At 34.1% G+C, this 24,060-nt stretch overlaps 1 protein-coding gene across 3 annotated transcripts in view; it reads right to left on the bottom strand.

Moving 5' to 3' along the window:
• The window catches only part of RFX3 (regulatory factor X3), a 108,401-nt gene that overhangs the window by 17,751 nt on the left and 66,590 nt on the right, over positions 1 to 24,060 (bottom strand). For 2 of the 3 annotated variants that reach the window (XM_085043657.1, XM_085043659.1), the window contains 8 exons: positions 21,912 to 22,170; positions 10,651 to 10,725; positions 6,405 to 6,586; positions 5,714 to 5,833; positions 3,123 to 3,244; positions 1,812 to 1,924; positions 894 to 1,009; positions 117 to 271 (listed from right to left, as the gene is read on the bottom strand). In XM_085043657.1, coding sequence (XP_084899783.1) covers positions 117 to 271; positions 894 to 1,009; positions 1,812 to 1,924; positions 3,123 to 3,244; positions 5,714 to 5,833; positions 6,405 to 6,586; positions 10,651 to 10,725; positions 21,912 to 22,170 — 1,142 coding nt within the window. The remainder of the gene's footprint in view (positions 1 to 116; positions 272 to 893; positions 1,010 to 1,811; positions 1,925 to 3,122; positions 3,245 to 5,713; positions 5,834 to 6,404; positions 6,587 to 10,650; positions 10,726 to 21,911; positions 22,171 to 24,060) is intronic. The other variant, XM_085043658.1, reaches the window with a different exon arrangement.

Below are 24,060 nucleotides of genomic sequence, written 5' to 3'. Positions count from 1 at the left end.
AGCACTTTCGTAACTTTCAAACTTACTTCTTGTGCCCCGTGAGGCGCAAGTACACCTCCCATTATATACATGCTTGCAGAAAAATCCTTACAAAATGTTTCAGGTGTTCAACTTACTAGGAATAGGTCTAAGGACGTCAGGAATGAGAATCTCCACCAAAGCCTGGTACATCACATGGTCACAGCTACACATCCATTTCAGAATAGACTCATTCTTGCACAGAGTAATCAGCTTTGCTTTTGGAAGTCGACTTTCTATTTCACTCAGATTGCTGGTGTTAAAAAAGATGTAGCAAATTATTAAATGATAATGCATTTTTGGCACCTGGGGGCATGGTTAAGCAGTTAACATGGCAGTGCTAGGTTAACAGTTGAATTTGACATTTCTGACATAAAGTTTCTATGATTTCATGATTTACGGCAGGTAATAACCTTCAACGGGTGTTAAAATGTATTTTTTTAATATAGGCATCATAGATGTCACAGCTACACCCAATACAACTTATTTACACATTGTGTCACATGGAAATGGATTCAAGAAACGTCTCCATAATTCTCCTACAGTTCATAAATAATGCAGACATATGGATGATCCTTTTAAATTAAAGCTTAAAAAGCTTAAAAGATTAAAAGAAGAGGATCAAATATTGGGAAAAGACACCTTTACTGTAGTTGTCCATGCAAAATACCCTAATGGATGACACAACTGTTTCAAGACTGCCCTTTGGCATACAGACACCCAGACTGTAGAAAACTGCCAGACAACATAATTTTAATCTGGAAAATTACCACAGAAGAAAAAAAAATTATTATTAATTTAAAACTAATAGGATTTTTTTATGTTTCACACGTACACTATCATAAAACATTAAACAAAGAGAAACATTCACTGACCTTGGTTCATTAACAGGAGTGCCATCAGGTGGAGCAGAAGGAGAATAGCGCCAGAAAGTTTGCCACAATTTTTCTATCAGGCTGAACTGAAGATTAACAACCACATCCAGTATTGCCTGAGAAAATGAAACATGAGGTCATATTGTCTTTTATGCAGCTTCCCCCCACTCCCAACTCCAACTAGATCTATAGCTTTTTTCCTTCATCACATAGTGGAACCAAGGCAAGCTGTACATTTCTCAAATTAAAAATAGTGTCTGCTTTAATACCTTTGATATCCATAAACTATCCAGCACCATAAACTGTTGTGCACAGAGACTTGCATAAGGCTTGCATGGAAGGCTCCAGGAACTAGCTTGGCCAATGTAAATATATCAGAGGAATTTAAGCACAGAAAATATTTACTGCTACTGCAAACAAAAAAGCAAACCTGATATTTTATTCTTTTTCATAATTCCTTATAAGTTGGAAGCACCTTCAAAAATAATTAAGAAAAAGATATTGTTCAGTATCAAATGTGGCTTAAATGTTTCAATGTTTCTTTGAAATGAGAAAAAAGTTGCTGCTTTATGTTAAAAAAATTAACTAACCCATGATTTACATTTTCTATTGACTAAACCAAATATCTGCATGCACAGTTTAAAGTCTAACATTCTGAAAAATATACACATAACATTCTGAAAAATATACATATAACAACATTTCATTCTCAGTGTCTATTGCATATAACTCCTTTCCCCTCTGAACGGCCTCCTCCAGAAAACCCTTTTTGCTATCTTTTTCAATGAAATAAGTAAAATATCCATGGAGAAAGTCACATACCACTGTCATGGCTGCAATATATTTGGCACTGCTCTCTTGTATTGGCCTTCACTAAGAGTCATGAACTTTCAAAAATAAATGATTTATAGGAAATACCTCACAGTGCTCTCGATAAAGACTCTGTAGTGATTTGATGTCCTCAAAGGTAGTACCATCTGGCAGAGAAGATATTTCAACTTCTCCAAACTCTGGCAGTACTCGAGATGCATCTGTTGTCATGACAACATAGTGAAAGAGGTGCCAGTTACAGTATGATTAAGAAAAAAATTTAAGGATTATACGAAGAAATAAATTCCAAAATGTTACAATATTCAAAGAAGAAAATATTTCATACCTGTCATATATCAAAATCATAACTACATTCATAATTTTTCATTTTAAAAAAATTATACTTGAAGTCATTAAAATGATGTCATGTATACTACATCTATATAGAGAAGCTATCACACACTTTTTCAGACTCTTATAGGGCACAAGAAAATATCTAAGGCAGTGCAGGAGAGACTAATCCTTGAATAATTTTTTGTTGTTCAACTGAAGATTTTCTATGCAGCCAGGTGTGATGGGGCTTGATAGATTCAATATACATTTTTAATTGACATTTACTAGACTTTCAAGTACAGCCAATGTGTGCTTTTACTATTTGTCACAAATGTTTCCAAGAGACAAGCTGGTAAGATAAAAATGCTGGACTGAGGCTACCTGGAAAAGAAGATTCAAAACATTTTAATGCTACCTTCATTCTCCGAATAGTTTCAGTTTAAGTAAAATTAGGCCAAAGGATCTGGTGGTTGAAAATCCCAACCAAATAAACCTACACTGATAGCACACTCTTATCAGCCAAAGACTCTTTTTAAACAAAAAATTAACTAAATTACGATTTGTTTCCATGACTGAAATACATGGTTAACTGGATCAACAAATCCACAATTAGGATATTTTTAAATATGACTTTTGGGGTTTCAGTTAGGCTATTTGTCTCTTTCCACTTACAACACTAGAACACGCTTTCAAAACAGCCCAGGGGTTCATTAACCTGCAATAGTAGTGTAATGCCATCCTCCAACCCTGACTTTTATGAAATATAATTCACTGTAATGCACATGCAGGAAACAACTTTCATAACAGGAATTTCAACATGCACATTTAATGTAACTATGCAAAACAACTTCATTTATGCCATATGAAGTATATGTCACCCTATTTTTCCTTTTATACTTACATGATGCATATTAAATATTACATAAAACTAGTGTAATTTAAGTGCCTTTCTGTTCTGTTTTGAGTAAGGATTTTAAAGAGGGCATGATAACTTCAGAAGCAACTGTTGTACTTGTGTGGCTTGATATTCACAGCGATAACAAAGTTCACCTTATTTATATAGCAGTATAAAACCTGCTTTCATACCTAGAAACTGCTGATGATGTTGACTTTGGGCAATTACAGTCTGTTCAACAGATGTGCCTGTCTGTTGACCACTTCCTGTGAAGCCATCTGCAACTCCATCCACTTTCTGCATAGGCTTATACCTGCAAAAATACCAAGTACAAAATTACCCTTCCTGTTCACTTCTTCATAAATGGAATATAGAGTTTGATTTTTCCATCTCAAAATAAAATTTTCAGGACAAGTGACAGAATAATTTAAAGATCCTTACTTATTTTGTAAATAACAGAAGAAACAACCACTAAGAGAAGCTAAAGTATTAAGAATGCATTACAGAATTCAAAAAGGTGGTATTCCAGCACCACTCCCAATTTCTAGCACAATGTAGCTTATTAACAGCATATTGTAAGTCCAGCAAATTTACACCAATCAAGTCCTTCCCTTTACAAATAGCTTGGCATAATTTTGTAATTCAAAGATAATGTTTCATTACTTTAAGAAGAAATGACATTACCCTCTGAGGATAATGAAGACTTCAACACAAGCACTTTGGGATATTGAAGTTATGCAAATAAAAAAGGTGCATGGTTCCCAAATGATGAAAAGGAATAAAGAAAAATTATGTGTGGCATACAGTCAGTCTACAGCACTTGCTGAAGAGAACTAGAAGTGTTCATCCAATTAGATGTGTCTGATAGAGATGGAGAATTGGTATAAATAACCAGAAAAAAGTATATTGACTGCAATTTACCACTAATTTAAAAGACAAAAGAACCACCAGAAATATTAATAAGCTGACAAAAGAGCAACATTACCATAATCATGAAAATTACAATATACAGTCCTTTAGTTCTTTCTTAATAAATCCTGCTAGAATTTTTCAATACATTTGGATAACAGTGATAAGAACACATACAGACATCATATATGAAACACTGAAGTTAAATACTAAGCCTCCTGCAGCACAGTATTTTTCATGTAACACCTACCTATTGAGCATAATGGTACCTTGCAGTTCGCACCCCTCATCAACACCTTTACAGATTCTCACAGCAGAGCTTAGCATTGGTGTGAATTGAGCCCAAATGGATGCATGTTGGTGCAGGTACATGTGGGCATGTGCAAAACATGGAGCACAGGAGAAGTGTGCACTAACTGCACACAGTACCATACGTGTGGTTTTGTTTAGATTTAATCAAGGAACAGATACTGACATAAAGTTAAGAAAATGATGCCAAACATACTTAGGTCAGAAAAATAAGGGAACTATGTAAGACACACTGTGCTGTTAAATAAAATCAAAAGGAAATAAAACAAAAAGAAATATCCACTCCTAACAGTTATATAATGAAATTGCAAAATCACTTTGCCACTGTGAATCAAGAAGAAGATAAGAGATGTGACAATGTTTAGCTAACTGGCATCACTTTTGGAGAAATAATTCTAGTTAGACTGTTGTGGAATATGTCTTGGTGCACACATGTTATTTTGAATGCAAGTGAATGAAACCTCTAAGCAAATGAGATTGAGTGGGTAAAATAAGCTTGCTTGGAGATTTTGTAAGTATCTATCATAATTTCATACTTCCAATCTTGCCATGATTTTTGTAACAAGAATGTTCTACATGATGTATTATGAGACATCTCATGCTCCTGTATTATGCTCAGCAAAAAAAAAGTTAAGACCAAATATCTTACCATTAACTTGCATTTTTTTTTAGTGCTGTAACTACCTCTGGAAATGACAGTGAAGTCATTTCAGATAAAAGTGATCTTCATGTTTGAAGTTTGAAGTCATAGTATCCAAGGACTCAAAATATTCTTGGTACACTACACCAAACTGTTCATTCAACTGAATTTTTTGGAGGGGGGTAACTGCTCTGAAAGTGACTTGCTTGATATGCTGCTCTTCTACCTGTAAGTGTCATGAAACTGTCAATTTAACATTTTACTTTAGGGTAATATGGGAGGCTAGTGACATCAGTCAAATAAAGATTAATTTCAAAGAAATGTACTCATTTCCATTTTCTGCCCCTAAAATTTTCTGTTCAACCTAGTTTTTAATATGCATATTCACACATTCTTTCACCACCAGTTCACCCCTGTGCCACCACCTTCAACTTCTGAGCTTTCACAAGTTCCTCAGGAACAACAGACACTAAGGGAACATACTTGTATCAACTTAAAGGCAAGCCATTGTGGTCACATTAATTCTTCAGAGGGAGAAGAAATAAATACCAAGCAACTTAATAGTGAGTTCTCTGATAAGAAGTGTGTACATAAAATACAGCAATGAAAGGAAACAGGCATATTTGAAATTAAAGTTCTTACTGCTTTTCTTCAGCTTGTGGGACAATAATTCAATATAGTTAAGAAGAATCTGTTCATATTATAGGTCACTTTATAATTATTTAATTTTTGCAAATTTATGACAATTTCGAGGTAAATATTTTTTCACACTGACCGGTAACATCACTGACATCAGCTGGATATCCAGCAAACTTTTATTTTCACAGCGGAGAAACTGAACTAGAATTTCAGCTTGTCCATGTAAGGAAAAATTAGACTTGATTAATCAGAAATATCAGTGAATAGCTGTGTTTCACACTATACCTCTGTTTCTGTTGCATGGGCTGTTGTCTCATGGCCATATATTGCATGTCCTCTTGTAGTCGATTAAGAGGAGAGTCTGGCTTGACACGAATACCATAGTAATGATATTTGGAGTTCCCCCTTTTTATGAAAGAGCAAGAATTAAAAGAGCAGCAATACTAGTTTTGCGTATTTACATTATATTTACTTTACAATTTACATTGACTGGAAAAGAAAACACACAAATCAGGCCTGTCTCCCCTGTCATACCTGTTTTACATGAGTGTCATATTACTACCTTTGGGAAATTAATTCACTCTCTTAAACAAATATTATCAGCATATTAACTTGCACTCCACTTGAGTAAGAAAAATAAAACACAAATAAATACAATTTATCTAGTTATAGCAGACAGTATTCTTAGTGATTTCCTAATGGCAAGCTATGTTTTAATTGGAATTATAAAAATCTGCAGTGTAGTTCCCAAAATACAAACACATAAACTGTCAAAAATAGAAAAAAAAAGCTTTAATGGCATCTTGAAAAAACATAAAACTGTTCAACATGAAGAAACAGAACTGACAGAAAAACACTGTAATATTTAAATGGTTTTATACAGGTTTTATGTATTATTTTGCCTAGCAGACAAGTTTATTATTCATAATTATTACCTTTACTTTTTATTACAATTCAGGATTTCAATTGCACAAACCTAGTTCCAAGTCTTCTGGTCCGTAGTCCCATAAAGATGGACCGTATGAGTTTCCCAAAGGAGGCAGCATTGACTGGATCCAACTTGTGCTCCTGACAATGTCGTAAGTAATGGTTGTAAAGGGTACTTCTTGGAAGGCTCACTCCTTCTGCAGTTTCATAGTTGTCTAAAAGCCACTGAAGCTATATCACATACAAAACAGAAAAAAGAAATTATTATATACTTTCTTAAAAACATTGTAGCCATACAACACTAATTTCTGGCAGTTCTGGAACCATTCTTCAGGTCTCTAAAAGTTACTTCCTTCCTCAGAGAGTCTTTAATTGTTAGTTGTACAATAATGCTTTAGTATCTTCAGATCACCAGGAAACAGCAGAACTCATTGCACTTGTGACCTCAGAAAAGTGTCCTTTTCTTAAAATATTTTTGGTTCAGTACCACACACATCAATACAAGATAAAGGTATCTATGCTTTGGAGACAAATTGTTAGTGCCACAAAGAAATAAAGTAATCGTGAATGTAATACATATTAGTTGCAGAAAACAAACTCCTTGGACTAACAATAGGTAGTTAATGTATTTGTAAACCTGGAATATTATGCTGTTTCTCTTTGCTTGTTATTAAAAACATTAAGACACACATGAGAAAAAAGCTACTGCTTAAAAGTCATTAAGTTACCTAGGTAACGTTGAAAATACCTGGTACATCTATAAATCATTAGGGGTACAAACCCTTTCAGCTGTAGCCTGTTGCCTTTGACTTCCAGAAGGAACAGAATGAGTTTCTAGGAAGAATAGTAATCTTTTCATGTAATTGTGGTAGATAATTAGAAAAATGCAAGGAGATACTTTATATAACCCCACTGGACATTCTAAGTAAAGTACACTCATGAAACACCACTAGCTGTTGCTAATATAGAAAAAAAGTAAAAAGGACAATTTAATACTCCTAGATTTAACATTACAGAAAATGACAAAATAGATCCAAAGCAATACAGTCTGAGAACCCATTAAAATTCCATTTATTTTTTGAATAAATTATCATTTTCCTTATTTTTTCCAGTACTTGTCATGGATCCCTAAAATTTTCTAAGCTCTAGAAAAATAAAGAAGTATGGTGCAAATGTTTCCAAGACATAAAATTTTTAGCTTGATTTACAGGTAATTTTGCATTTCAGATAAACAAATTGAAAAAGTATAGTTAATCATCACTTATCATATTATGATTTTATATGCACTAACATTCACAAGCGCTTCCAAACTGAGCATCTCTCCTTTTGAAATAAAGCTGAAGAAAAGGTATAATTGTGAACATTTGATTTTTTGTGTGAATATATTAAACTTACTTCACTACTGACCTGACGTAGGCCTGTCTTGGCTTACAAACAAAGGTAATTATAACTTTCAAGAATTGCAATCTATCCATATTTAAAATATTTTATTACATCTTTATTTTTATTAATACATTTCTATAACATTTGTAATATATTACTATATCTAGAATTGAATCCGAATGTTACAGAATGTGAAGTACTTCTGTTTTCCCCAAGGGGAAAAACTCTGTCAATCCCAAAGGACTGACAAACAAAAAATAATTATTTTGTAATTAAGTTCTGTATGTAGCATTTAAGATATTTCCTCCAGATGGTTTCTAATCTATTATTAATCACTTTGAGTGCACTTCATTAATCATATGAATTTCTAACAGATGTTATTTCAAACATAACTTGCATTATTCAACACACAAAAAACCCCAAATATAAAGTTAAGTGCAATATAAGAATTTTTTATCTTGGAAAGAGCTACTTAGTAGCAAGGGTTTGAAATCATTATTTGATAGACTATAGCCTGGAAAAAAATTGCAGTTAATTCATGATTTTAAGAGAAAATTGAACCCAAACATTATTGTAAACAACTTTTTAAAGAGCCCAAACATTTTTCTACTGAGCTGTAATACAATTCTAAAGCTGTTCAGGTTTGAGTCCTGACTTTTAAATCTGTAGTACTGACCATACTGTATAAGTAAGATGGGGAAAAATATGAAGTATTTACAGACCCAGACCTGTCAAATTGAGTATGACTTCAATTAAGTGGCAATGTTTATAAAACACTCAACTATTAATTAAGTGAATAAGTTGATCTCATGCAGAAATACATCAAGAAACAAAGGAAAACAGAGGAGAAATGACAAGCTCCTTAAAATGAGAACTCATGTATTTAGGAATGAAAATCCTACAAAACCTCACTAAGGTATCATAGGGTGAAAATTTAAATCCCAAACTGAAGTTTTCTCACAAATTAATTTATCATCTGCAAAGTGTAAGTTAATTAAACACACAATTTAGAATTCTATTTTAAAATATATTAAGCCAATTATTTAAATAAATGCCAAACCAAATCATTAGAAAGCAAAGTCAAGAAATGTTTAAAGAGAAAAAGGCTACGTCTGCACTTAAACTTCCTCCATACTGTCCTTGAGTTTAAAGACCATAAGCATTGCTTTAAAAACAAGCAAAATATCCAGTAGGCTTGATCTAGATTTTAAATTTCTTTCAAAATGACCAAAACTGGGAAAGACTTATTGCCACAAAAATATGTACAAAGATTGTTTTAAATTTTCCTTTCCCCACAGAGTCAAAGATATATTCCTATCGCAATATTTTTCACAAAGAGTTCACAGTCAAGAAAGAAATATCAATATATGTCTTGACATCTGGATGAAAATCTCATTATTAGGAACACACTGCGAATAGTGCCTAGAACTAGGAATGAGTGAAAAATAGTTTACTGAGGCATTGCAGCTTATCTTGTAATTTTTCTGGGATTTATATCAAGATTATGAACTTCCTAACAGCTCTAAGCAGAAACTTATAAATAGTTCTAGTGTTCTAAGTCTTTCCACAGATTTCCAAAACATTGCCAAAAAAAAGTTATGATCTGTTTAAAAATAACATTGAAACAATGATTTTGATATTATCAGTCTAATATTATCTATTATAATTATTAAAATAATAATTTTGATGCCATCTTATCTTCAAAATAGTTATTTTGTTAACACACAAAGTGGAATCTAAATGTCCTTTTGTGTATCATTTTGTGAAACCTTTTGTAGTATTACAATTTTAGATTTTTTTAAGAAAAAGAAGGTTTGTCTAAATTATCCACAAAATATTTTTAATTTTAACTTTGAAAAAACCAGATCCCTACAGGAAAAAATAACCAAAATCCAAACCCAAGCCTTCTAAAAGATACATTTTTAAGTTGATTGCCAAAGGACAATCTCTACCATCATATTTTAAATTGAGACTGCAAACTAAATTTCAATTTCTTCTGTAAAGCAGTAAGGGAATTTGAATTTATATAATAAGTAAAGCTAGGAAGGAAAAGAAAGTAACATGAATACAAACCAATCAACATGGCAAAAATACAAAATGCAAAACCATAAATACCAACAGAAAGAAAAAACATTTCAGGAAAGACTAACAACTTACAAAGTAATAATGCTATTTATATAATAAGATCAAAATTCACTTGGACTTCTCCCTTTATTACAAAATTACATAGAATGAATTTATCACTATATTTGGAGATCATGTTTTTACCCCAATACCTTTAGCTTTGTTTATTTAAAAGTTCTTAACAGAAGACTTGCAAAGTAAGAACAAAGTAAAATGAAAATGAGTAAGACATTTCTGTGTACTTCAAATTAAGGCAATGCTTTCAGTTTTTACCAGGTCATTGTAAGGATCCTTACGATTCTGAAATAAGTAATTTCAAAAGAAATTCTCTTGTCAGAATAAATGAAGTAACACCTAGGAATAACCTAAATATATTATTTAGTGTGCTGTTTGTTTCTTCTCTTCCTCTTCACATGCCCCAAAATTAGTATATGGTACACAGTTCTTACAATGTATACAACTTTATTTAAAAAGCCAAAAGCCAGCTAATTTAGAATTAATTGAACCTTAGCTTGACATTTACACTTGTAACCCGCAAAATAGTCAAATGTGTTAACTTGTCCTAACACAGGTGTAGAGCATAGGAAACAGGTAACACTCTGCAATATACCATAAAGACATTTAATCTGACAAAATAAAGCCATGGGAGGTGTAGTAGAAGATTACAAGCAACTAAGATGGGAAGATTAAGAGCAAAAAAGTAATAATAAAATAAAACAAACATTTAGAGGCAGGCTAAGCATGCAGAACAAGCAAGAGAGAGTGTATGTGAAGAAGAGACAACTTACATGGCTGTTGAGAAGAGAGCTTCTGTGAGTGGACAGACCATCAGACTTTTGCAGTGTCTCAATCGCCATTTCAATCTGATAATAGATGTCATTAAAAAAAGGACTCAAGATGGGATAGTAAAAAAGCCTGATCAGAGAAGTTTTGACAGATTCCTTACAGATCAACAGAAATGCCTGCTTTACTCCTGGCTAGGGCATATATTTTATTAAACGCCCTTGTTCTAGAGTCCCAGTGAACACAAACCTCCATCAATGAGGTCAGAAAGTCATTTTGCTTGTATATATACTGAAGGATCACAGCCTCAAAGTTCGTTTTACCTTCTAAGCTGCTCAGAATGAGCTCAAAGGAGTAGAATTACTGGTGAGCTGCACTGAAATAAAAATAACCCAGATTGAATAAAAATATAATCAATAAAGTAAAAAAAAATTAAATAAATCCCTCAATGATTTTAAGAAAAGCCTCCATATGTTTTCCCTTCAAATAGATCAGGAAGAGACATGCAGAGCTTGCAATAAGAATTGAACAAGAAACAAAACTTTAAGTCTCTGAAATCACAGAATCAAATCCCAAACCAAAGTAATTCAGTAGGTTTTACAGCATTAGCTTTACTGGGACAGGACATCAACCCTTACTGCTGCCAGCACCCTTTGAAGATCCACAGCTGTCAAAGTAAATGGAAAGTCAGGAGTTACACAGACTGCAGGATCCAGCCTTTGGAAAAGCAGATTTGTTCACAATAATTTTGCTTTTAAAAACGAAAACACAAGTGTAACTAAAATACAAACTAGAAATTTTTCAAATGCAAACTTATACTCTCACATCCATTTTATTTCCTTTCTTTTTTAATAGCAATGGATATTTTGATTTTGATCAGTTTGGTAACAACAACATTAAAGAAAAAAATCTAAGTGTAATTTAACTGGGGGGCCAGAAGAGCAAAAACCAACAATGAAAATGACAGAGACAATGGAATGCACAGTAAGAAAAGGCACACAATTATTAGCTACAATAAATGCCCAAAATGAAAGCAATGAAAACCACCACTTACACTTTTTAAAAACACTTATATCTGTACACATTTCTCATGAGCCCTCTCTATCCTACTTCAAAAAGCACAGTACTAATAATAATTTTAGTGACATAATTTATCAATATTGGCTGAATTCACTCTCTGTATAATGGAAACTGAAAACTACTATGGCTGATATTTGAATTTACCTGTAAAATTAGTTTCTCCTTTTTTTACAGGGCAACTGACAACTATTTTAATGTATTAGCTGTGAGGAGTAATTTAACTGTGTAATATTAGCTTCACAAATCTTTTAAAAAAGCTACATTATTAAAAATACACAATTATTGTGTAAGCAAACACTCTTGCTTGAGAATAATTTTTCCTTTTAACAGTCTGACTTCTTCACTGACTTGCTTCAGTGGAAAACACTATGAGGTCAAAGTATTCAATCACACAGGAAAGATCAAATATTAAAAGCATATTGCAAGATAGAAACTACAAGTTGAAAAGGTCATCAGAAGGGCAGCTTACTATATCCTGTAGCCAGAGAATTTCCTTCCTAACAAAACGCTACTATCAAACAATGAAGACTGTATAGACATTTAAGTCCTAAATCTGAATGTTATGTCATGGGTACCACAGTGCTTAATCCATAGCAGTACCATACACCGGGGTTACACCTCCTTGCTGCTCATTCCCACTACTGCCCTACTCTCATTTTGTTGCTGCTACTTGTGGCCTTGTTTGTTCAGAGAACCAACCTGTTAAAAAGAAATAATGACACTTAAAAACAGAAGTGACATTACAGATGACACTCATTCCTCACTGCCATATTGATTCTATGGCTTTTGGTGCTAACAGGTAGGGGGGTTTGTCATTTGAGAGATTTTTGTTGCTGAAGTTTCTTTTAGCAGATTTCACCACGGTGGCCACTGAAGGCAATGAATCTGTGTTCACTGCATAACATGAGGCAAGCAACATCAGTTACCACTAAAACATGTTAATTACTTTATCAAGCTCAGAAATGTGATCTATATTTGAAATTAATCTCCACCATATTCTACTACATCAATCTTAAAGAGAAATTGTTTTCAATACTAATTATTTTGTTCACCATTTCTAGCCTAAATTTTGATAAAACGAACTTTCACCTTTATCTGACAGGAATCTCTAAAATGCCAGAAACCCTCTTTGTACATAGGTTATAAAATGATGTTTTAATTAATTTTGAGGATAAAATATGATCAATTTGAAGACAGATTTTCTAGATACTAAATGATTCACTTGCCCTTTCTGAAAACTTCTGGCTACTGCTTGTTTTACTCTATTGGAGCCGTGCAGGGCTCAATTCTAGGGCCAGTTCTGTTCATGTTTTTATCAGTTATCTGGATACAGGAGTTGAACACACCCTTAGTGAGTTCACTGACGATACCAAACTGGAAGATGCTGTTGACTCTCAAGACTCTTGCAAGAGTCCTTGCAGAGAGAGGGCTCTCGATACAATGGAGCACTGGGCAATCACCAGTGACGTGAAAACAGCAAGTTGAAATGCCAGATGCTGCACCGGGGATAGAGAAATGCCAGACACAAGTCCAAACGGCCAGAGGGGCAGCTCTGGGGTTGCAGAGAGGGCTCTGGCAGTGCTGGTCAGCAGCAGCTCTGTGGCAGCCAGCAGCGTGCCCTGGCAGCCAGGAGGGCAGCAAACCCACCCTGGGGGCACCAAACTCGGCATCACCAGCTGTCCAAAGAGGTGACTGTCCCTCCATATCCAGTGAGAGGATGTGTGGGAATGGTTCAAAGCTGTGCCAGGGGAGCTTCACACTCGCCACTAGGAAGCATTTCTTCACAGAGAGGTGGTCAAGCTGGATGATGCCCTGAGCCTGCCAAATGTGTAAGGGGCATTTGGACAGTGCCCCCAACAACCTGCTTTGTATTTTGGTCAGCCCCGAAGTGCTCAGGCAGTTGGGCTAAACGATTCTTGTAGGTCCCACAGCTGATATATTTAATTTTGTTCTACTCCCCTACTCCAAGCTTTTGAGTTTTCAGGAGGTTCTGTGTGACACTGAGTACCATGTGTACAGGAAGTAGAAGGTAAAAATTTCTGTATGTGAAGGATCTGTTCCTTCAAGCTTTTAAGTTCTAAGGTCTGGCCAGGAACTTTATTTATGTTCTAGAAAAACTGAATATTACATCTCTACTGGAAACAGCACTTAAGCACAAACACAGAATAACTACATAGGTAATACAGTGGGTATTATTATGATATTTTGTGGAAAGATGAAATTAATTTTAACATTTAAAATTATATTCTGCATAAATACAAAAGGAAGACTGAAACCCTTGCATTTTTAACAATAACAGTGAGAGATTCCAGGCACAACTTATTATATATATAACTGATATGTTAAATAACAACAAAATTTTCACTTATTTGAATATGTGATCAGTCATACTTTCCCCAAATTCTTCTCTTAATAAGACAAAAACCATTATTTATTTAGAAGTTCTCATCACTGAAATGTACACTGTCATTCCCACTGCATTTCCAACTAAACCATGTTAAATGTTACACTACATGTAGGAACACTAATCAGTTTGTACAGTCACAAACAAGGGCAGTCACTAAACTAAGAGTATCATAGATGTGAAAACTATGATTTTGAATTTCTTCAATTTACTTTGCCAGCTAATACACTGCTTTTATACTCTGATAGAATCATTAAGTAATAAGAATATTTTCCCGGGGTTAAAAAATTCAGCAGTTTGATCTCAGTATATGCATCTATAATGTAATCCTCACATGATCTACTGATTTGGAAGTTATTGACTGTTCTTGCTAGGTTATGTCTTAGTGTTCATTAACACGTTATTAGATTAAAAAAATACACATAATTGTCTAAGATGCAAATAGCACAGACATAGCAAATACCTATCCCAAACCCACTTTGAAAAAAACTCCCTTCTTCTTAGGAAGAAGAAAGAAATAGTGCTTTTCCATATGATTCAACTAACAACTTCCATGATGAACAAACAATTCAACAATTAGTACAAAATGGTTATAATAAGTTGCTCTGAGGAAGTCAGGACAAAAAAAACAAAATCTGCAGAAATTGAAGTCCTGAGGTTTTGTGATTAATCTGGGTATCCTACAATTTACTTTCTTCATCTGTTTGCATTTGCAAACTGCCCTCCACCAGCAGCAGGGCAGGCAGGTGGTATCTTAGAATTCAATACATTGTTGCAACATGTTGAAAAAAGATAGCTCCTGTCTCTTTATCCACAGCCACCTCTCATTCACAATGCCTTTTATCCACTTCCAAAGGTTCACCCTTTTAGGCTATAAAGGAAGTGAAATTCTAAAGCAGCCATCATCAAAATACTCCATTACGAAGGAATTACTAATTCATCATATGTATACAAGAAAGACTGATTTGGTACAGCTAGCTAAGTCCTGGGTACTTGTGGCAATTATGCCTACCTAAATAAGGCAGAACTAATCTGAAAATACAAGATAAATGAACACAGGGCTTTTGAAAATGTGACACTTTCACCCTTTTAGAATGACACAAACATGCATGATTTATGGTGGCTTTCAGTTCTATTTCAGGACAGAGTATTCATGTATGTCATATTGTTTTCTGAAACCTATGCCAGAGGGTTGTGTTCGGCAGAAAAGCTTGCCCAGGAGAAAGAAGCTTGAAAAAGAAATAGTATTGACAACATGAGGAGAACGCCAATCTAGCCCATACAGCTGGGAGACTTAAATCTAAAAGATTTGCATTCCCGTCAATAGAAAAAGCTGTAGCAGCACCTGCAAACAGGTTCTATGAAATTTTGCTCAAAAGATTGAAACAATACTACGAAGACAGACAGAAAGATACTTCTGTAAGTCTCCAGAATGAATGAAATGTAATTATGCAGAAAGAACAAAAAAAGATATAATATAAGCGTGGTATTTTACATAAAACTGGCCTTAAAAGAATGCTGATAAACATTAAAAACTTAGAAAAACAAGTGCATTTTTTTTTCCTAAAAATCCGCCTGATTAAATTGCCAATATGAAAGCTTAATAAACGCAACAGGTACTGGCCAAAATACCTGCTGCAAATGCACACCACCAGTAGTCGGCAGGTACATAAAGCATGCATATTGACTAATGAATACAGCATGTTTTCTAGTGATTACAAAAGAATATATGGAGTCAACATTTGGAGAAAAAGCACACTAGTAGTCATAGACTGGAAAAATAAAAAATGCTTGAAATTAAGACAGATGATCTTTTCCTTCCCAAAGTTTCAAATGGAACATTGCTGCCCAGGTCCCAGGGGGCCATGACACACTTGAGGTGGGCTGATGCAAACCTCATAAAATTCAATAAAGTGAAGTGCAAGGTCCCACACTTGGGTCATGACAATCCCAGGCTATAGACTGGGTAGAGAAGTGTGAGAGCAGCCCTGCAGAGAAAGATTTGGGGATGATGGTTAACGAAAAATTCAACAAGAGCTGTCCAGAAAGCCAAATGTGTCCTGAGCTGTGTCCAAGGCAGTGTGGGCAGCAGGGCCAGCGAGGGGATTCTGCCCCTCTGTTCTGCTCTGCTCTACTCTGGTGAGACCCCACCTGCAGTGCTGCATCAGCTCTGGGGTCCCAGCACAGGAAGGACATGGACCTGTTGGAGTGAGTCCAGAGAAGGGGCAGGAGGTTGATGAAAGGACTGGAGCACCTTCCCTATGAAGACAGGCTGAGAAAGTTGGGTCTGTTTCACCTGGAGATGAGAAGGTTGTGTGGAAACCTCATAGCAACCTTCCCATATCTGAAGGGGGCCTATAGGGAAGCTGCTTGTCCTGTCACTGCAGTTCCTGGTGAAGAATCTCTTTTCAAGAGATTCTTCACCAGGAACTGCAGTGACAGGACAAGCAGTAATGGCCTCAAACTGAAAGGGGGGAAAACAGATTGGCTGTTAGGAAGAAATTCTTTACTGTAAAGATGCTTAGACACTGAACAGGTTGCCCAGAGTGGTTGTGGATTCCCCATCCCTGGCGGTGTTCAAGGCCAGGCTGGACAAGGCTCTGAGCAACCTGGTCTAGTGGAAGGTATTCCTGCCCATGGCAGAGGGGATTGGACTAGTTGATCTTTAAGGTCCCTTCCAATCCTTAACATTCAATGATTCTATGTTTATCTCCTTTTCTAGAAATTCTCAAATATAGGGTCAAACTGACCAGTTTACTATCTTTTCCCCAGATCATCCAGTTACTTGTACACCTAAAGTGTAATATATATGTCTTAAAATAATATTCTAAACCTTTTTCCCTGTTGTCATTTTCTCCATATTCGGAAAAGAAAACAAAAAAATTCCTCATTAAGCTTGTCATAAGGACTTTTTAAAATATATACATTCCACCTAACACTGAAAAATACATGTAAACACATCAGATTTACTCACACCAGAGAACCAAAATAGAGAAACCAAAAAGAAAATTCAATTCAGATTACCAGTAAAAATCAAATTTGAAAACATTTATGGCATGACAGCCTTAGACAGAGATAGAGTGGCCGTATCATGACAAATGTGTATTTAATCAGAAACAAAAAAAAGCTGTCATCATTTAGAAAGGTGATGCATCTACGCCAGTGATAACCAGACTGTTTCGGGAACATCTTGGCAAGCCTTCTAGCATCCAGTTTACTATGCATTTTCAAATAAAAAGAATTAACACATTCTTCCCATGGATTGAAAGTTACCTATTTTTAACATCTTATGATTGAAAAACTGTGTTTCTTAACATCTTTTTAAATCAGTACCTGGAATACTACATTTAAGAAAACTAAGTTTCCAACAACTCATTTTTTTGATAAACAAGTGGCAGAATGAACAATTAACTGCCAAAATTGGAAACATTATAGTTGCTACAGGGCTTTTATGCAGAAAACATACTAAAAGCCAACGAAGTCAGTCTGTATCAGAAGAGAAGCAAGGAGCATAGACAGATGAAACCAGAATGCAGTCGGGGTACGTGTGGCTGACTTTAGTAGTGTCATTGTCCCTTTCCCCCCACATTCCTTGTCTTGTGAAGACAACATAGTCTCAATACAAGACTTCACAGTGGAGTAGCAAGGCATTCAAAGGGACTGAGAAATACATAAATTATTCTGGTGACATTGCTACACTGAAACCTCTGGAAGAGAGGGGGACAAGCCAAGTTGCTCCACAGCTCTGAAGCAGAAACCAAAGTAGAAGGAAAAGTCTTAAAGGCAGAGGTTTATCAAGGCACAAGATCCACCTGATATCCCTTTTTCCCAAAAGAAGTCACTGTACTCAGTTGCAGGAATGACAAGTAAATATCTTGGCTGTATATGATGTCAGACCAAATGATCTGACATCAATAACCCTTTTTGCATAACGATCTGTGCATCTTTGAATTGATCAGAAATGTTTTATTTTATGCTAAGATGGATTTAGCTAAATCGAAATTACCAGAAAACTGAGGAATGGAGGAGGAAAAAGTCCCTCTACCGAGAAAGAAATTAATAAATAAAATAATCTCAAATCCAAATTATAACCTTTCTGCCTTTAATAGAAGATTTGCTAGTTTTTCTGAAATAATTCTAGAATTGTATTATCAGGATATGGTATTTACACTGGGCCTTCTTACTTCTTGCTGTTATTGTTCTCTCTCCAATAATTACAACTTATTTTCAGTAGGTACCATCCTTCCTTTAAAGTTAACAACAACTTTTACATGCTGTGCTTACTAGCAGAACTAATAGTTTGTAGTGATACATTATATACATATTAATTTTAATTTTATTTTCAAGCAGATTTGGATTTACACTGAAATACAATGAATTTCTTTAACAGCATGAGTGGAGACCTCCTATGGTTGGTGTTGACTGGTGAATGACAACTGAAAATTGAAGATCAGTTGTAAAGCTTGTTAGAAAAGAAGACTAATAGATGGGAGCCTCTCACTGACTGACAAGCATAACAACACATTTATTACTAGAAATTGTATGAATTTTTTAACCTTGTGATATTATGAAGTATGGAGATTAGATCACCTCTTTTCATCACAAGAACAGTCCTTAGGTGTTTACATATGGGAAAAAATGGAAAGTGATTTAGATTTCATTATTAACATGGCAATCCAATTTTCTGGAGAGTCCTTTAAATGTAGCTGCTCCTTCTTTAATGAGAGGAACCAGTAAACCAAACAGATGACTCTTTCATACAGGTTTTAACATGCAAATTCATTTCAAATAGAGACCCAGCTAGGTTAAATGAGTTCTTCTTCAATGTAATCGCAATATGTTCCTGATCAATCCACAACTATACTCACGTGAAAATGATAATTTTGGAAACCTGCTTATCTACTGAGCATCTTTTATAGATAAAGTTATTGTAATCAGAATGCCTTTCTGTTTTAGCGAAAAAATCCTTTCTAGCAGGTAGAGAAATAGTTTAATAGGCCAGCAAGGGATATAATGGGAAGAAGCAATGAAATCAATGGAAATGAAAAAAGTAAAGAAAAAGCTAACAAATGTTCTTCATGAATACCAAAGTAAGTCACTACTGTATGTATGTTGGAATAGTTCTGATACAGCACCAGTCTTGATAATTTGGCTACAAAAGCAGTGTTACTGAATTCTACAGCTTAACCAGGACAGCTTTCTTGAATGAATGTTTGACAAAAAATTAAAATAAATTAAGTACTATAAGAAAATATTATCTCTTTAATAAAATCCTGAAGCAGAACTCAGAATTACATTAAACCACGAAGAAATTAAAGTAAAAATAAACTTAAATTAAAAAGTCTATCTTTTACTGAATTCTGCATAAACCAAACAGCATACCTGCTGAGGAATATATTAAATTTTCTATTTAATTTATCTAAAAGACAGTTAATAAAATTATTTTACACATTTGACTTTTAATCCTGAAACACTTTTTTTTCTTTCTTTAAGCTAGATGTATCAGAAAGAGATAACATCATTCATACAATTAATTTGCTTAATACAGAATGCAATGATTTGATCAGTGAGGGTGATAAATGACAAAACAAGTGAAGTTACCAGTTGAAAAGTGTAAAGAGAACTAGTACCTCTATGGCAAAATAAAGAGAACTTGTGATGACAACATATATTAATAAATAAATTCTTATTCATGTCTATATCATTTTTTCTCCATATGAAAGTTCTCCAAACTAATGAAAAATCTGGAAAAAAATTCTGCATATTGTGCTAGCCCACCAGTCTGGATACAGGTTATTTTGATGGCTCCAATAAATTCTCTATACAAGAATGAAAAAGGTTATGATGGTAAAGATAAACTGAGGATCACAAGTGAAACAAGTTTGCTCTGTCTATCTAAGGTGCAATCCAATTAAAGTATCACATTGCTGTATTTAACTCAGCTTAATTATGCCCCCTAGTAAAATTAAAACAGACTTGGTGCTTTCAAGTAAGTTTAAACTGAACCTTTAGTGCTACAATTAATTCTTGAATATTTCAGCTGAGACGCATACACCAAGCCTAAAATTATAATCTAAAATCATACTACATCCCACTTCCTTAGCAGGAAATATATTTCTGATGTAGTCTAATGTATCATACTTACAGAACTATATTATACAGAAGAAATAACACCCTAAGAAACAAAGGAAACTATTTTAGTACCAAAAGCAATTTAATAATTTTCATTTAACTAGCAGTATTTTTTCCTGTTCTTAACAGTGAGCTGATACAGCAGGATAGAACTTATTTTGAACAACTAAAACAGGCTGTTTTATTGACATGCAGAGCAAGAGAAAAATGCTGATGAAGGCATTAACTTTACGTTTTGTTCTGTGTCAGCAAATTCTACTTTAAATTTTGAAAAAATATCAAACTGGCTTTTAATTTGCAAAATATAGTGTGGAGTTCTGATATTCAAATAATTCTAGGATTTCCAAATTCAAGGAAACTCTACTACTCTTCATTTGTGTTTAATGGATACATTTGAGCCTCACTTGTTTCCACAGTCAGTTAAGTATCTGAAATCTGAAAGAGGAATGACACTTTTTTCAGAAACTCCGTTCTTCTATTACGTCATGTAAAACACAGGTGTTAATATACACTCTTTTTTGTAATGTGGGTATAAAATTTTCTGTTGCTGTGAAAGTTCCTACTATGTCTAGTGGGATAGTTGTACTATTTATGAATTATAACTCTTAAAAATTTTTGTTCTCAGAAAATAATAATGCATAGTTTTTTTGGGTAAAGTAATACTTCTTGCATGATAACTAAAATTGCATTTATCCATACCAATCACCTTAAGATTCATAGTAGAGAGAATTTTAACATAATTTAAATTATCCAATTCTTTTACATTAGTTCCTAAAAATTGTCCCCTAACTTTATTGCCATTTTGAATACTGATGAATCTTTATTATTAATGATGCATTATTGACTTTCTATATTTTTAAAATGCTGCTACCCTATGTTTCACAATTCTCCTCCCCATTACTCCCAAATCTCTACATCCAGACCAGAATACTCAGAAGAATGAAGTAAAAGTACTCCTTAGGCCTAAGCAGCAAAGGTAGACTAGTGTAAACCCATTTTCCTAACTGAAATATAGGCTGATTGAGTAAGCTCGTAGGGAAAGTTCTGTGCTCATGTTTATGTATCCACAATATTCTACACCACAGTTGTAACAGAATGCATCTTCCCATAGCACTGTCAGACATTCCCACAATGAGCTTTTAATCTGGAATAGAATTTGGAGCCATACCATAGGTAACTAAGAATAAAGTATTAAAATGTAGGACCTCAGTATTCTCAGTAACTAGAATTTTTTTGAAATAAGCTACCAAAACTATACTAGTATCAAGCAAACAAACTGATTAAATGCAGGGAAAGTACAGATACAGATCTGTATTTAACATTTACATCAAACATAGCTATGCTCAGCTATGCTGTATTTTTCTTATGTTTTCAGAAAAGTTACAAAATGTCAAAATTTAACATATGAAATGCAATTATTTGCAAGCTGTCAAAGAAAAGGTACGCCTTCATGATTAAATTTTCACGGTATTCTTACTCCTGTATCTCATACATATATAGTCCTTTTTTTACAAAAAATACTATGTAGTCCTTATTCTGACAACATAACATTCCAATGCGTTCTGTCACAAAAACTGTGTCAGTCTGCAAGAACATCTGGGTGACTAACAGACTAGTCTCAAAGGCTTTGCATCAGTCTGAAATACTTACTGTCGCTGGGGAGGCCCGCGTTGTGTGAGTCACTGTATGACCAGAATTTTCCATTGAATTGCCAATCAGATAGGTCCCTCCTGAGCTGCTAATGAGTTGTCCTCCTGTTACGCCCATCTGAATCCCTCCAGTGCCCACCATGCTATGAGACGAGACCACTGTCGTCACCTGTGCAGAACTTCCTTGAGTATCAAAATAATTTCCCCCAGTGTTTTGACTGTACATCTGGGTTTCTGTGTAAGGATAAGTTGTTGATCGGCTGCAAGAAAAGAAAATAAAAGAAAAGGAAAATACATTATTGGTATTTCATTTAGCTGAGGGTAATGTTATAACTCTAAAAATTTATTTGCAACAACTAAAATCAAATCAAATAAGATTGGTAAAAAATCCCTGTCTCCTCAGAGAATAACATTTAAGCAAGACAAAGCATTAAATAAGTAACTCAGTGTCAATGTTAAACCAAGTATCCACCAAACGTTATAGAAAAACTATCAGTCGTCTTACAAGAAGAGGAAGAGAGAAAGTAACAACAAAAATTGAAGGCAGGCAAATAGAGCTTATCCAATTATTAATATATTGCAAAACAATTTACAAAGCTCTGCCAGTATCAACGTTTTTTAAAATTTGACAATAGAATTTTGATTTCCAGTAAGATATTATATGTTTTGCAAAATGTGCGGTTTGCAAAATTAGAAACAATTCATACAAATGTCAGCTAACGGAATCCAATGTTTAAGAACCCTATGTTGTCTATTGTTTTGGAATTCACTGAAGCTCTTGACTGAAGCATGAAATTTTGAGATTGCTGGTATTTTATGAAATGCAGTTATTTGTACAGGGCAAATTCAAAATCAGACATAAATTTATACTCGGATAAAAAACTGCATTTAAGAAATAAAACCAAACAGTACTATGACTTATAAAATGGTCACAACGATTAAAGGAGTTAAAGTTATACAACAGTAACATTTTAAAAATAATTATCAAATGGGAAACATTCACATGTCATTAACCAGTTTATCCTAACAAACTACTCAGCTACTGAAACTTTCTATCATCTGTTCCCTGTTCTTATTTACTTATCTTGAATCCTTACTCTTCATGGGTTATAATCTATTTCTAATCTTTGAATATTTATTCATTCCCATGTATTAAATTTGATATTTAACTCAACGTATTTCAAAATTATAAAGTACATATAATCCATTACTTCAAAGACGGTGTCTTGTATCTTGTCAAGCATGCCAACAAGTAAAAACCAGTCAGTTTATTCAACCATTAATTTTCTTATTTAAGCATAAAAATCTGTAACATTTCTTGTAATCCACAGGCAATATCAATTTGTATGCAATATAACTAAACAAGTTCAAGAAACCTCAACAATCAAACAGTAAAACCCCAGACACTTCTGTACAGAAGCATAAGAGGTAGATGCAGCACTCCTGTTTTACGCAGTAAGATGATGATTAATACACCTATGCAAGAGCCTGAAGTCAGGCTTTTCTTCCCATTTATAAAATAATGTTTATTTTTTATCAATATAGAGAAAAAGTCAAGGAACTTTACTGTTTGGTTTGTTTGGGGTTTTTGGGGTTTTTTTTTTCAATTATGAAAACTTATGTAGGATTAATTAATTAGTAAACAACAGACACAGAAATTATAATTTCTTCTTTACCTTCAGAAAATCATAACTTCTAAATAACTGAGGAACATAATAGCACCTCATCAACAACCAAAGTCAGAATTTTTTTTTAATTAACTATAGCACAACAGTTTCTCCTTTTCACTTCAGAGACTTCCAGAAACTCCAGAACTGAAGTTTTAAAATCTGAAATGTTTCATAAGCCCCATCCAACATTATTCGCTCTTAGCCCACTTTAAGCTATTTAAACACTTTCCATTTTATTTCAAATATTTCAAAAGCCTCAAAATCAGCTGCAGAAACCTGGAAGTTAATCTAAAAGAAATGCCTTGCAGTCTGCTGAAAACAAAGCAAAATTGCTCTTTTAGGGACTAATACTCAAACAGACATTTAATATATTAATCTTTATTTTGGAACTTAAAACCATTTGAATTTTCCATTGCAATTATCTATGTATGTATTTAGGTCCTGATTAATCTGTTCTCTCAAGCCAAGGTATCATGGTGA

Source organism: Lichenostomus cassidix, chromosome Z (assembly GCF_008360975.1).
Source record: "Lichenostomus cassidix isolate B80296 chromosome Z, HeHo_3.0, whole genome shotgun sequence".
In the NCBI taxonomy this organism is placed as follows: Eukaryota; Metazoa; Chordata; class Aves; order Passeriformes; family Meliphagidae; genus Lichenostomus; species Lichenostomus cassidix.
The sequence above is the reverse complement of the archived record's forward strand: the minus strand, read 5'-3'. Positions and strand labels throughout refer to the sequence as shown.